Source organism: Crinia signifera, chromosome 7 (assembly GCF_055691185.1).
Source record: "Crinia signifera chromosome 7, ASM5569118v1, whole genome shotgun sequence".
Lineage (NCBI taxonomy): Eukaryota > Metazoa > Chordata > Amphibia > Anura > Myobatrachidae > Crinia > Crinia signifera.
The window spans coordinates 170,099,254-170,114,154 of record NC_139223.1 but is presented as its reverse complement, the minus strand read 5'-3'; the positions used below and the strand labels follow the sequence as shown (position 1 = coordinate 170,114,154).

Sequence of the window (14,901 nt, the reverse complement as noted above, 5' to 3'; positions counted from 1 at the left end):
ACTGGTGCGGCCTCATCTAGATACCGTGCCCAGTTCTGTATAGGTCACTGGTGCAACCTCATCTAGATACTGTGTCAAGTTCTGTATAGGTCACTGGTGCGGCCTCATCCAGATACTGTGCCCAGTTCTGCATAGGTCACTGGTGCAGCCTCATCTAGATACTGTGCCCAGTTCTGTATAGGTCACTGGTGCGGCCTCATCTAGATACTGTGCCCAGTTCTGTATAGGTCACTGGTGCGGCCTCATTCAGATACTGTGCCCAGTTCTGCATAGGTCACTGGTGCGGCCTCATCTAGATACTGTGCCCAGTTCTGTATAGGTCATTTATATGCCCTCATCTAGATACTGTGCCCAGTTCTGTATAGATCATTGGTACAACCTCATCTAGATACTGTGTCCAGTTCTGTATAGGTCACTGGTTCGATCATATCTCCAGAAGGATATAAATACATTTGTGACTGAACGAAGAAGGGCAACTTAAATGGTAAATGGCCTGCATCACAAAACTTACCCGGAAAGACTAAAATATCTCTTTAGGTATAGTTTGGAGCAGAGAATAGAACATATACCAGGGGTAATACCAAGGTCCAGGAGGGAAACATTCCTCACAGGTATTATAACACGAGGACATTCACTGTGGGGACATTCAGGGTAAATGTGAGGAGAAATGACCTCACAGAAAGGGTAGAGGACAAGTGGAATAGCCATCAGAGGAGTAGAAACCACTGACTGTACTGGGTAATGGAGGAGGCTTGTGTTCTGCTTACTGTCCCCAGGCATCGATCTACCCCGCTGCTCCTCACCGCCACCTCCGGAGCCCGTGATGCCCTCACACATCTTCTGTCTCTTGGTGCCGACTGGAGGAGAACAGACAGCATGGGGAACAACATCATCCACCTGGCTGTGCTCTTCTTCCACACTTACATTCTGACGTACGTCATAGAGCTACACATCCCGGACCTGCAGGTGTGGCAGCATCTAGTAGGTAAAGCTGATTATAACCTGTAATATTACTTGTTGGGCATGTTATTCTCTGCACATTGCCAACCTCCAGCCGGGCACCGGAACTAGACCCTGCAGATTCTACTGATAAAGGCATCTTTGGACACAGTGAAATAAGCTAATGCCCCACGAGGCGCCGTCTGTTAGAGGGAACCTACTTTTGGCATCTTCGAACCGAAGACTCAGCATCAGATCACCATGGCGACCATTGGTTACAGCATCGGACATCTCAACAAGCCTACTCAGAATGGCTGCACCATCTCCATTGCCGACGCTGTGTCGGAGCAGCTTGACCAGTATCGTTATCGTTTATAGTTTTCCGTAACGTTTGTGTAATTTCCATAGCAAAGTACAGGGATAAGGGAAGAGGGCAACAATAAGTGATAATGGGTAACTGTGTTTTTTGTAGTCCAAGCAGACCTTAGCCCCTGGGCAATGCAGTTCTGTAAGGTAGTATGATTGGCCGATGCTGTTGTGTTCCCCGTATTAACCATCATTTATATAGCGCACACATATTCTGCAGCGCTGTACAGAGCGTTTGCCCTCCGTATCACAGACAGTATGATATTGTGCTTTATGTGTGTGGTAACAGACAGGGGTAAATGGGAAGCCGTGACATAATGGAGGTACAGCCTAACATGACGCAGCCAGGTAGTTGGGGAACTTTGGGGGCTATCACCCCTAGCTGTCGTCTCCCTGCGTCTCTGTAGGGTCCGTGGTGACTGCCGGTGTCAGGAGAGGTGTGAGACCTGGACTGGAGTAATGCTCCGCTCTGATTGCCTTGTTATTATAAGCTGTGTGCAATTCATTTCTCAGTATACAGCACCGACCATTAGTCATTGCCTAGTTCATCTGCTCATTGTTCTCTTACATGTGACTTGCATGTATGTTGGTGAGATGTGTATGTGTGCACGTATGTTGGTGAGATGTGTATGTGTGCACGTATGTTGGTGAGATGTGTATGTGTGCACGTATGTTGGTGAGATGTGTATGTGTGCACGTATGTTGGTGAGATCTGTATGTGTGCACGTATGTTGGTGAGATGTGTATGTGTGCACGTATGTTGGTGAGATGTGTATGTGTGCACGTATGTTGGTGAGATCTGTATGTGTGCACGTATGTTGGTGAGATGTGTATGTGTGCACGTATGTTGGTGAGATCTGTATGTGTGCACGTATGTTGGTGAGATGTGTATGTGTGCACGTATGTTGGTGAGATGTGTATGTGTGCACGTATGTTGGTGAGATGTGTATGTGTGCACGTATGTTGGTGAGATGTGTATGTGTGCACGTATGTTGGTGAGATCTGTATGTGTGCAGGTATGTTGGTGATATGTGTATGTGTACACGTATGTTGGTGAGATCTGTATGTGTGCACGTATGTTGGTGAGATCTGTATGTGTGCACGTATGTTGGTGAGATCTGTATGTGTGCACGTATGTTGGTGAGATATGTATGTGTGTACGTATGTTGGTGAGATCAGTATGTGTGCACAAATGTTGGTGAGATCTGTATGTGTGCACGTATGTTGGTGAGATCTGTATGTGTGCACGTATGTTGGTGAGATCTGTATGTGTGTACGTATGTTGGTGAGATCTGTATGTGTGCACGTATGTTGGTGAGATCTGTATGTGTGCACGTATGTTGGTGAGATCTGTATGTGTGCACGTATGTTGGTGAGATCTGTATGTGTGCACGTATGTTGGTGAGATCTGTATGTGTGTACGTATGTTGGTGAGATCTGTATGTGTGCACGTATGTTGGTGAGATCTGTATGTGTGCACGTATGTTGGTGAGATCTGTATGTGTGCACGTATGTTGGTGAGATCTGTATGTGTGCACGTATGTTGGTGAGATCTGTATGTGTGCACGAATGTTGGTGAGATGTGTATGTGTGCACGTATGTTGGTGAGATCTGTATGTGTGCACGTATGTTGGTGAGATCTGTATGTGTGCAGGTATGTTGGTGATATGTGTATGTGTGCACGTATGTTGGGGAGATCAGTATGTGTGCAAGTATGTTGGTGAGATCTGTATGTGTGCACGTATGTTGGTGAGATCTGTATGTGTGCACGTATGTTGGTGAGATCTGTATGTGTGCACGTATGTTGGTGAGATCTGTATGTGTGCACGTATGTTGGTGAGATCTGTATGTGTGCACGTATGTTGGTGAGATCTGTATGTGTGCAAGTATGTTGGTGAGATCTGTATGTGTGCACGTATGTTGGTGAGATCTGTATGTGTGCACGTATGTTGGTGATATGTGTATGTGTGCACGTATGTTGGGGAGATCAGTATGTGTGCACGTATGTTGGGGAGATCAGTATGTGTGCACGTATGTTGGTGAGATCTGTATGTGTGCACGTATGTTGGTGAGATCTGTATGTGTGCACGAATGTTGGTGAGATCTGTATGTGTGCACGTATGTTGGTGAGATCTGTATGTGTGCACGTATGTTGGTGAGATCTGTATGTGTGCACGTATGTTGGTGAGATCTGTATGTGTGCACGTATGTTGGTGAGATCTGTATGTGTGCACGTATGTTGGTGAGATCTGTATGTGTGCAAGTATGTTGGTGAGATCTGTATGTGTGCACGTATGTTGGTGAGATATGTATGTGTGTACGTATGTTGGTGAGATCAGTATGTGTGCACAAATGTTGGTGAGATCTGTATGTGTGCACGTATGTTGGTGAGATCTGTATGTGTGCACGTATGTTGGTGAGATCTGTATGTGTGTACGTATGTTGGTGAGATCTGTATGTGTGCACGTATGTTGGTGAGATCTGTATGTGTGCACGTATGTTGGTGAGATCTGTATGTGTGCACGTATGTTGGTGAGATCTGTATGTGTGCACGTATGTTGGTGAGATCTGTATGTGTGCACGTATGTTGGTGAGATCTGTATGTGTGCACGAATGTTGGTGAGATGTGTATGTGTGCACGTATGTTGGTGAGATCTGTATGTGTGCACGTATGTTGGTGAGATCTGTATGTGTGCAGGTATGTTGGTGATATGTGTATGTGTGCACGTATGTTGGGGAGATCAGTATGTGTGCAAGTATGTTGGTGAGATCTGTATGTGTGCACGTATGTTGGTGAGATCTGTATGTGTGCACGAATGTTGGTGAGATCTGTATGTGTGCACGTATGTTGGTGAGATCTGTATGTGTGCACGAATGTTGGTGAGATCTGTATGTGTGCACGTATGTTGGTGAGATCTGTATGTGTGCACGTATGTTGGTGAGATCTGTATGTGTGCACGTATGTTGGTGAGATCTGTATGTGTGCACGAATGTTGGTGAGATCTGTATGTGTGCACGTATGTTGGTGAGATCTGTATGTGTGCACGAATGTTGGTGAGATCTGTATGTGTGCACGTATGTTGGGGAGATCTGTATGTGTGCACGTATGTTGGTGCGATGTGTATGTGTGCACGTATGTTGGTGAGATCTGTATGTGTGCACGTATGTTGGGGAGATCAGTATGTGTGCCCGTATGTTGGTGAGATCAGTATGTGTGCACGTATGTTGGTGAGATCTGTATGTGTGCACGAATGTTGGTGAGATCTGTATGTGTGCACGAATGTTGGTGAGATCTGTATGTGTGCACGTATGTTGGTGAGATGGGATGCAGTTAAAATCCCGGCGGTCGGGATCCCGGCATTCAGAATCCCGACCGCCGAAATGCCGACACATTCTCCCTCCTGGGGTGTCCACGACACCCCTGGAGGGAGAATAAATTAGCGTGCCGAGCGTAGCGAGGCACCGGGCCCGCTGCGTGGCGATCGCAGCGAGCCCGCAAGGGGGGGCGATCCACGTCCCCCCCTTGTCGGCATTTCGGCTGTCGGGATTCCGAACGCCGGGATCCCGACTGCCGGGATTCAATACTGAATCCGGTGAGATCTGTATGTGTGCACGTATGTTGGTGAGATCTGTATGTGTGCACGTATGTTGGTGAGATCTGTATGTGTGTACGTATGTTGGTGAGATCTATTTGTGTGCACGTATGTTGGTGAGATCTGTATGTGTGCACGTATGTTGGTGAGATCTGTATGTGTGCACGTATGTTGGTGACATCTCTATGTGTGCACGTATGTTGGTGAGATCTGTATGTGTGCACGTATGTTGGTGAGATCTGTATGTGTGCACGTATGTTGGTGAGATCTGTATGTGTGCACGTATGTTGGTGAGATCTGTATGTGTGCACGTATCTTGGTGAGATCTGTATGTGTGCACGTATGTTGGTGAGATCTGTATGTGTGCACGTATGTTGGTGAGATCTGTATGTGTGCACGTATGTTGGTGAGATCTGTATGTGTGCACGTATGTTGGTGAGATCTGTATGTGTGCACGTATGTTGGTGAGATCTATTTGTGTGCACGTATGTTGGTGAGATCTGTATGTGTGCACGTATGTTGGTGAGATCTGTATGTGTGCACGTATGTTGGTGACATCTCTATGTGTGCACGTATGTTGGTGACATCTCTATGTGTGCACGTATGTTGGTGAGATCTGTATGTGTGCACGTATGTTGGTGAGATCTGTATGTGTGCACGTATGTTGGTGAGATCTGTATGTGTGCACGTATGTTGGTGAGATCTGTATGACCGCTGGCGTCTCTTCTTGGATAGGACAATTTATTTATGTTTATTTCAGAGATGCTGAATTGTAACGATCCATATAGAACACAGATGGCTGCCCGGTGCCTGGAGGTTCTGTCTGTGGCAAAGGAACATTATTGGAGAGACATTTATGAAGCAGGTAGGAGAGCCGTCGTTCTGTTCCATGTGTCTATTGGTGACTGGGGGCCTGATTCAGAGATGTGCGCTACGCTCTCGCCAGCTTGTTGTTCCCTCCCCACGTGTTCCCCGAATGTCAGTCACTCCTGTCTGCTAGCGCCACCGCAAGACCATTTTGGCACATGCGCAGTGTAACTAAACATGCGCCGATGTGGCCAGTGATCATCGGTGGTCAGAGAAATTAAGCTTTTAAAAAAAAATGCCTGATCCCATTCATGTTGTATGGTAATGCACAGATGCAAGGAAGTGACAGCGCAATTCTAAAGCAGCAATTCTGCAGCCACAGATCACCATCGCCAGTGGCTGTACGTGACGTCACACAACCGCCGCAGCCCTCCCTTAGAGCGGTTCAAACAAGCCTGCATTGTGCGGACCACTCCCACAAAATGGTCCTTTGCTACACTCCAACAATCCGTCGCCGCCCCCCACCGGCTGTGAAACTGCAATCGCCTGTGATAGAAAGTTCAGGGTTTGCACACGCTGAACAGGAAGTGCTGAATAGCGATTTCCATACTTCTACAATGGGGTCTGAATCAGGCCCTTTACCCAGCAGCTGGCACTTACTTCTGTCCCCACGCCAATGGCTGCTTATTGACCGATAAATGCAAAATAATGAAATGAGCGTGAAAAGTGTTTAATGTAATAAGACAATAAACCAAAACAAGTTAATTATCGTATTAAAAACATGAGGGGCGAGATGTAATAGGGTGCGGTTTTTTTATACAGCTAAAAAATCGCACCATATTGCAGACCCCCAATAAAGCCCCCCCAGGCTTCACTTGTAGGTGGCGGGCTCATTTTTTGGGTGTAAAAAAAAAAAAAGAATAAAAAAATACATTGTTTTTCACAGTAGAACTACAAGTCCCAGAAGGCCTCCCCCGTACGCTGGGACTTGGAGAACCACAAGTCCCAGAATGCGGGGCATTAATGGGCCCGCTTAGACTTGTAATTCTTCTGTGGAAAAAAAAAAAAAAGAGAGACTTTAACCCTTGTGTGTGCCAACTGCTCTGTGAGAGATGCGCAAAATCCCACCGTCGCTCACATTTGTTATATAAGTTCAAATAAAAAATGTTGTGAAAAAACAGATATTTCCTATGTAAGGTGACATTACAGGTCATTATAGTGAATACAAATGTTTGCTTGGCAATTTTCACACCAACTTTGACAAATTCACTTGGCACTCAAAATACACACGCTAACACACATACTTACCCTATCCAAGTTCCTCCGACAGGAGCCGCTCCTCTCCTGTATGGGCAGGGGACTCCACTCAGCCCTGATTGGCTCTAAGCATTTCCATGGAGACGCCTACAGCCAATTAGGACTAAATTCAACCCTGACTGGCTGTAGGCGTCTCCATGGAAACTTACAGATTTCACTGATCTATGCATGGTTCTGTCAAACTTGCCAGGCTGGACCTGGTCTATTTATGTTGTGATTTTTGGTCATGTTTAGGGTCCCTATTACTCATCTCTATAAACTATACAGTATATATTTGGATGAAATCACAAAATTTTGCAAAGTTACAATTCTATTTCTATGTGACGCAGATTACATGCTGGTTTTTATTATTATTTATTTATTTATTTGAAATATGCTCATTTCCAGGAAGCGTACCCTGTCTCGTAAACCTTTTAAAGAGTGGGCAAGTGAATCTGGAGTGTGTGGCTACCGGAATACTAAGCAATATCTCCCATAATGTGACCATTGCAAAAGCCCTTGAAGAGGCAGACGCCGTCCCTCTCCTTATATCCCTGCTCCACTCCCAGCAGGCCGAGCTGCAGTCCCGCTCCTCTGTCATTCTGTCAGACATCGCTCAGGTGGAGGGTAACCAAAGCCTTATAGCACAGCTGGTGAGTGCGGCGCAGAAGTGAAATGTAACCTATTTACCATCCAGGAAGGAACCTCATATAACTTACACATTTATCTCGTCAGGGCGGAATTTCTCCTCTGGTTCAGCTGCTCCGGGAAGAGCTGGAAGATGTTTTGGTCAATGCCATCAACTGTATCCGGGTCTTATGCAGCAAGAATCAGGCCAACCAGAAGGCGGTGCGCGATCTAGGAGGCATACCGCTGCTTGTAGAGTTCCTGGCCGATAAGTCAGGTGACTATTAGGGCACAGGCTCAGCAGGAGCCCAGACGTTCCTGCTTCTCAGGCGGATTGTACTATGTTCTATGGTTGTAGCACTAATAAAGTGATCTAGTATATAGGTGATTACTGCGTCTACACCTATAGATATAAATACAAATGTTATTAAATTCCAGATGTATCAAGCTTCAAAAGTCACAAAATAGAGAGTGATAAAATATAACTTTAATGTATTATATTATAATAACCCTTAGCAACAGCAGAGAAATATTGTACCAGTAAAATAAAGAGTACAGAAGTCTCCATGTAGAAGTAATAGACACAAATAGTCCCAACTATAGGGGTAATTTACTCCAAGATGGGAGTTCTATTGAATATGGGATGTTGCCAATAGCAACCAATCAGATGCTATCTATGATCTTCTAGAATATGCTAAATAAATAAGAAATAGAATCTGATTGGTTGTTATGGGGCTCAGACCACAGACTCTTTAGTGGTTAGCCAACTATCTGTGGAGGCTGGCCACACCCCCTCTGTAGGCTGGCCACACCCCCTCTGTAGGCTGGCCACATCCCCTCTGTAGGCTGGCCACACCCCATGTGGAGGTTGGCCACACCTCCTCTGGAGGCTGGCCACACCCCCTCTGGAGGCTGGTCACATCCCCTCTGGAGGCTGGTCACATCCCCTCTGGAGACTGGTCATACCCCTAAGGAGGCTGGCCACACACCCTCTGTAGGTTGCCCACACCCCTAAGCATGGGCCCCTATCACTTCATTGCCCCAATGTGGTCCTTCATGCCTCAGTCTGACCCTCCCCAGGTGACATCTGCTGAGTAAGTGCCTGTTTCCCTGCAGCGATCCTGGGACTGGACTTTGCTTATCTGTCTTATTCTCCCTTTCCCCATGAAGATGTGTTATTAGGTGCAGCCTCAGCTGCCATCGCAGAGATGGCGCAGGGAAATAAACTGATCCAGGATGCTATTGCCCAGGAAAACGCAGTTGTGTCTCTCATTAATATTATCCGGCAGAAGAAACTCCATATTCAGGTGAAGGCAGCTATGGCCATTGAAGCTCTTGCCGATCACAATGCCGCCATACAAAGAGAGTTCCTGGACAGATCAGTATGGAAGCATATACTAAAGCTCCTCAAGGCAAGTCTCCTTCAGTGATGACTATATCGTGTGATTGCCGTCGGCTGGCGCAGTATGGCGTAGGTCAGGTGTCAGCTCACACAGTGACTTTCCTTATTACAGGTGTTCCAGCTGGAGGTCAGAGAACAGGGCAGCTCAACTCTCTGGGCACTGGCTGGGCAGACGTGGAAGCAACAAAAGGCGATGGCGGAACGCATCGGGTGTAACTTCATTATAGACATGCTTCTGTCGCCCTCTGATAAGATGCAGTATGTGGGTGAGTACCCAACTGGCACTCAGCTGGATGAGTGAAACCTATGGCAATTTGTTCACGGATACCTATGATTGTGAAGGTTAAATCCCTGGTTTTATGCATAACAGTTTCAAGGGGAGTGTGGGGATAACAGCTGCATGGGGAGTGTGGGGATAACAGCTGCATGGTGAGTCTGAGGATAACAGTTGCATGGTGAGTGTGGGGATAACAGTTGCATGGTGAGTGTGGGGATAACAGCTGCACGGGGAGTGTGGGGATAACAGATGCATGGGGAGTGTGGGGATAACAGATGCATGGGGAGTGTGGGGATAACAGCTGCATGGGGAGTGTGGGGATAACAGCTGCATTGTGAGTCTGGGGATAACAGCTGCAAGGTGAGTCTGGGGATAACAGCTGCATGGTGAGTGTGGGGATAACAGCTGCATGGTGAGTGTGGGGATAACAGCTGCATTATCAGTCTGGGGATAACAGTTGCATGGTGAGTGTGGGGATAACAGCTGCAAGGTGAGTCTGGGGATAACAGCTGAATGGTGAGTCTGGGGATAACATCTGCATGGTGAGTGTGGGGATAACCACTGCGTGGTGAGTCTGGGGATAACAGCTGCGTGGTGAGTCTGCAGATAACAGCTGCGTGGTGAGTCTGCAGATAACAGCGGCATGGTGAGTCTGGGGATAACAGCTGCATAGTGAGTGTGGGGATAACAGCTGCAAGGTGAGTCTGGGGATAACAGATGCATGGCGAGTCTGGGGATAACAGCTGCATGATGAGTGTAGGGATAACAGCTGCATGGTGAGTCTGCAGATAACAGCTGCATGGTGAGTCTGGAGATAACAGCTGCATGGTGAGTGTGGGGATAACAGCTGCATGGTGAGTCTGGGGATAACAGCTGCATGGTGAGTCTGGGGTTAACAGATGCATGGTGAGTCTGGGGATAACAGCTGCATGGTGAGTCTGGGGATAACAGATGCATGGTAAGTCTGGGGATAACAGCTGCGTGGTGAGTCTGGGGATAACAGCTGCATGGTGAGTCTGGGGATAACAGATGCATGGTAAGTCTGGGGATAACAGCTGCGTGGTGAGTCTGGGGATAACAGCTGCATGGTGAGTCTGGGGATAACAGCTGCATGGTGAGTCTGGGGGTAACAGCTGCATGGTGAGTGTAGGGATAACAGCTGCATGGTGAGTCTGGGGATAACAGCTGCATGGTGAGTCTGGGGATAACAGATGCATGGTGAGTCTGGGGGTAACAGCTGCATGGTGAGTCTGGGGATAACAGCTGCGTGGTGAGTCTGGGGATAACAGCTGCGTGGTGAGTCTGGGGATAACAGCTGCATGTAGCCATTAGCTGATGACTGTTCTCCATTTACATACAGGTGGTCAGGCAATTATAGCTCTATGCAAGGACAGCAAGCGCCACCAGGATCAGCTATGTGAGGGCAATGGCATAGTTCCATTGGTACGACTGTTACGGAACTCCAGAGTGGCAGAAGGAACCCTGATCAGTGTCATTAAGGCCTTGGGCACCATGTGTATCGGTAGGTTGTGCTTTAGTTATATAATGGAAGAGGGCTAGCTGCTAACGATGTGTCCTCATACATACAAGACACCGTGTAGTGGCCGTATAGTAGAAAGGGAAAGCCGTGTAACATGTTATTAGGTGGACACATGACACACGTAGTATTGGGAGCTGCATTGTCCATCCCGAAGTAGCTGCACCTGATAGGACCCGATAATGGACAGGGACATTATATGTTTGTGCTTGTACACAGGTGTAGCCCTTATAAATAACCCAGTCACCCAAGAGAGAATAGCCGAGGAGCGGGCGCTGCCAACTCTCGTCCACCTGCTGAAGACTCACCGCTCTACCAAAATCAAGGTACGGCAGGCAACTAATGCCCATGGGACCTATGTCGACATAGACACAAAAAAAGTGAAAAACTCAGGATGACCTCTTTCATGTCGATCTTTTCTATGTCGACTTTTGCATGTCAACTTTTTTCATTGGTCACGCTATGGCCTGTCGACCAGTAGTGGTCGACCTAAATCTTGTCGCCCCACCCCCGGGCTGCTGATGCGGGTGAATCATTATGCCCGCCTCATGTGTACGTCAGAGCAGCACATGTCCCGGGCACCTCTCTACATGGGCGTGTCAGTACCCCTCCCCTATACCAGGTGTTATCGGCATGTACGCTCGGGTCACGTTTATACATGGAACCTGGAATCAGGCCCAGAGCGAACAACGTGCTGCAGCCAATAGTTTGCACTTAAATCTAATTGTGTAAATCCCAATTATTGTATAATATAATGTCTTTCTTTCCCCCTGTAACTGCTGCGGCAGGTGGAAGTGGCCTGTACTCTGGCTTGTATCGTCCTGAGAAACTCCAGCCTGCAGGATCGCTTGCACCAGGAAGGCTTTATATACCCCGATGTTCTAGATCTCCTGTACGACCCTGACCAGGTACTTTCAGCTCATACTTAGGTGTACACAGGGCCGCCGAGAGAGGGGGGGGGGGTGTTACATTGGCGATTATAGTCTCCGTGGCTTCCATCAGTGGCCCTATACCATAAATGCAGCCTGTGCCATTTCTGACCAAGCCGGTCTCTAGTGTACCACCTTGTGGGGCTTGTTCCGGGTCAGATGCAGCGGCAACCATGTGTGCGTCTTTTGTGGATGCTAGTGTCAGCCCTTCCCTGATGTATAAGTGTGTGTCTGACTGTTAAAGGTTTTTAACGCCCACCGTTCGCAAAAATCCCGCTTGGTGCCGCTTTCAACACCACCATTGGCCGCACCACCACAACCTGGAGAATCTCCATGAAGCATCTGAGTTCATGATCACTCCAGTGACACGCCCATAAGAGGCATCTCTGTGCGTCTGATTGGCCACCTCCCAGTCACTGCCCAGGAATGCTGACTACATTGCTGAGACTGCATCTCAATTTAATCCTATGACTTTGTGCGCTAACACTATGAGACTCAGGCGCTGTGCGACTTTTCAGCGATGTAGACACGTGCGCAGTTTAAAAGCAGTGACCATCAGCTTGAATATCAGCATTGCGTGTGGCCCTGATCAGGCCTGGGTATGTTTAGGGTGACTTTTCTACATTTAATAATTGTACATCAGTCGCTGATTAGTGCCCATGCTCCACCATGTCTCACTGTTCTAGGTGCAGACAATATGATAACCACAAGTCCCAGCATGCAGTGAATTAATGGGCCCGCTGAGACTTGTAGTTCTACTGTGAAACCAATGTTAAAATAAAGACACCAACACAACCAGAAAAGTACAGATTTATAAACGTACATGCACTCATACATATATATATATATATATATATACATACATACCATTTCCACGCTCCCCCAATGGACAGTCCTCTGCTCCAGTTGGCAGGGGTTTCCATGAAGATGCCTACAGCCAATCAGGGCTGAGTTGAGCCCTGATTGGTTGACAGGAGTCTCAGTGACAGACGTCATTGGTAAACCCGTGACGGATGTCACTGGTATTCCCATGACTGACATCACTGGGATTTCTGTCTTTGTCGGGTGAGGAACCGCTCCTGCTCCTCAAGTCCGTTGGGTCGGACAATACATCCTTTTATTTTTACCCCCAAGGACTGCCTACTGGAGAAGAGAACCGTCCATCGGAGAGCTTGCAAATGGTGAGTATGTATGGGAACATGTATCCCCCGGCTGTGACATGACACCGTTGGCTGTTGAAGCCCGGTGATGGTTATGTAAAGATGTGGGACCCTTGCCTTTTTTGTTCCTCATATTTTTGGAACCAGGACCAGTCCAAGAGCCTGTGATGGTGTCTTGGATGCGGGGTGACCCCATCCGAATTCACCTTCGTTATAGGGCCCTGAATCCAGGAAGATTCCTTTCCTCTTCCCAAACAGGAAGGATAAGTCTGCACTCTGGACTATTTGACCCGTCAGTGTAGGTCTTACCACCAATCTATTTCCTATTGGTGGGGGTGCTATCCAAACAGAAAGTAACTGAATGTATTTGATTCCAGGACATGCGCCTACGAGCCGGCTCTGCTTTGGCCCTATTCGCTTACAACAACACTTTGCAGCAGTTCTACATTCTGGAGAATAGAGGCATCGAAATCTCCATCTATGAACCTTTCCTCCAGTCTGCCCATGAGCCGGACAGAGCCAGGGCGGCCTTCCAGGTACAGTAAGACCGGTCAGTGCGCTTTAAAAATAAAATATGTCATACTTTACCATCCACGTGGACTAATATTGGGAAGGGTGAAGAGTGTTGGGGTGTACATTATTCAGGGTTCCACCTGCTCATGTGTCAACATTGACAGCAAAAAATGTTAAAAACTCATGTTGACCATTTGCTGGTGTTAACCCTTTTCCCACGTTGATGCTGTGCATGTTGACCTTTTGGGGTTGACCTAGACACTATTGAGCCAATGACCCAAACCCACTTAATCTATCATTACCACTTATATATCTATGTATATGCGTGGCAGAGATCCCATTATATGCTGCATCTCTCCGCAGGCTGTGGTATTGGCCAGGATAATTGTGGGCGTGGACCAGGTCACTCTGTCTGCCAGAGGGGTGACAATATTATCAGAGCTGCTGCACTCACGGAATTCCAGCACGGTTGTGTTAGCAGGTAGGTGCATATTATTATATAGTCCCTGGTGTGTTAGCAGGTAGGTGCTCTTTATTATATAGTCCCTGGTGTGTTAGCAGGTAGGTGCTCTTTATTATATAGTCCCTGGTGTGTTAGCAGGTAGGTGCATATTATTATATAGTCACTGGTGTGTTAGCAGTTAGGTGCATATTATTATATAGTCCCTGGTGTGTTAGCAGGTAGGTGCTCTTTATTATATAGTCCCTGGTGTGTTAGCAGGTAGGTGCTCTTTATTATATAGTCCCTGGTGTGTTAGCAGGTAGGTGCTCATATAATACTTGTACTCAGCGATGTAAGGAGCTCAGACCTAGTTATGTATCACTGTGACAAGTGCTCTTTGCTGCCCCTTATGGCCTTATTCCTGTGTGACAGGGGAGCTGCTGGCCAGTCTGGCTCACACCAGGGCTGGGATCACAGATGCGATAACTACACTAGGAACAGTGGAGAGCCTCTGCCGCCACTTACAGTCTGAGGATGAGGAGGTAAGCAGAGTATTGTCTGCTCTATGTTCTGTCTCTTCTGGCTTGTCCTTGCTCTAACGTACATAGAAACGTACTGTGTGCAATGCACCTGAGCCCCACAGCACAGATCCAGCACCCGAACAAGCCGCCCAGGTCTGTGGAGCCAGACCAGCTTCCTATGTAAGAGTTGGTGGCGCCATCATTGAGACTGTAGCTTTGGAAAGATGGCGCCATACAGTGACACCAAAGACTCTCCTAAAGAATTGCTGCTATCTCCTGCATGTGTCATCTTCCTGAAAATCAATGGGAAGAAGACACTGCTGCACAAAAGGGTGGCGTCCTATTATCAGGCGGGCCTGTGAGGGGAGTGGCCACTGCACTCTGTGGTAGCATGGCTTACAGATTGTGTCCTGTGAGGGTGAGCAGCCACTGCACTCTGTGGTAACATGGCTTACAGATGGTGTGCTGTGAGGGTGAGCAGCCACTGCACTC

The 14,901-nt window shown here is 47.6% G+C and overlaps 1 protein-coding gene across 4 annotated transcripts in view; it reads left to right on the top strand.

The window, feature by feature from the left end:
• The window catches only part of ANKAR (ankyrin and armadillo repeat containing), a 43,824-nt gene that overhangs the window by 23,732 nt on the left and 5,191 nt on the right, over positions 1-14,901 (top strand). For all 4 annotated transcript variants that reach the window (XM_083154332.1, XM_083154331.1, XM_083154333.1 and 1 more), the window contains 12 exons: positions 777-985; positions 5,659-5,763; positions 7,410-7,654; positions 7,737-7,905; positions 8,799-9,040; positions 9,143-9,296; positions 10,668-10,829; positions 11,064-11,170; positions 11,633-11,752; positions 13,311-13,469; positions 13,810-13,927; positions 14,321-14,430. In XM_083154332.1, coding sequence (XP_083010458.1) covers positions 777-985; positions 5,659-5,763; positions 7,410-7,654; positions 7,737-7,905; positions 8,799-9,040; positions 9,143-9,296; positions 10,668-10,829; positions 11,064-11,170; positions 11,633-11,752; positions 13,311-13,469; positions 13,810-13,927; positions 14,321-14,430 — 1,900 coding nt within the window. The remainder of the gene's footprint in view (positions 1-776; positions 986-5,658; positions 5,764-7,409; positions 7,655-7,736; positions 7,906-8,798; positions 9,041-9,142; positions 9,297-10,667; positions 10,830-11,063; positions 11,171-11,632; positions 11,753-13,310; positions 13,470-13,809; positions 13,928-14,320; positions 14,431-14,901) is intronic.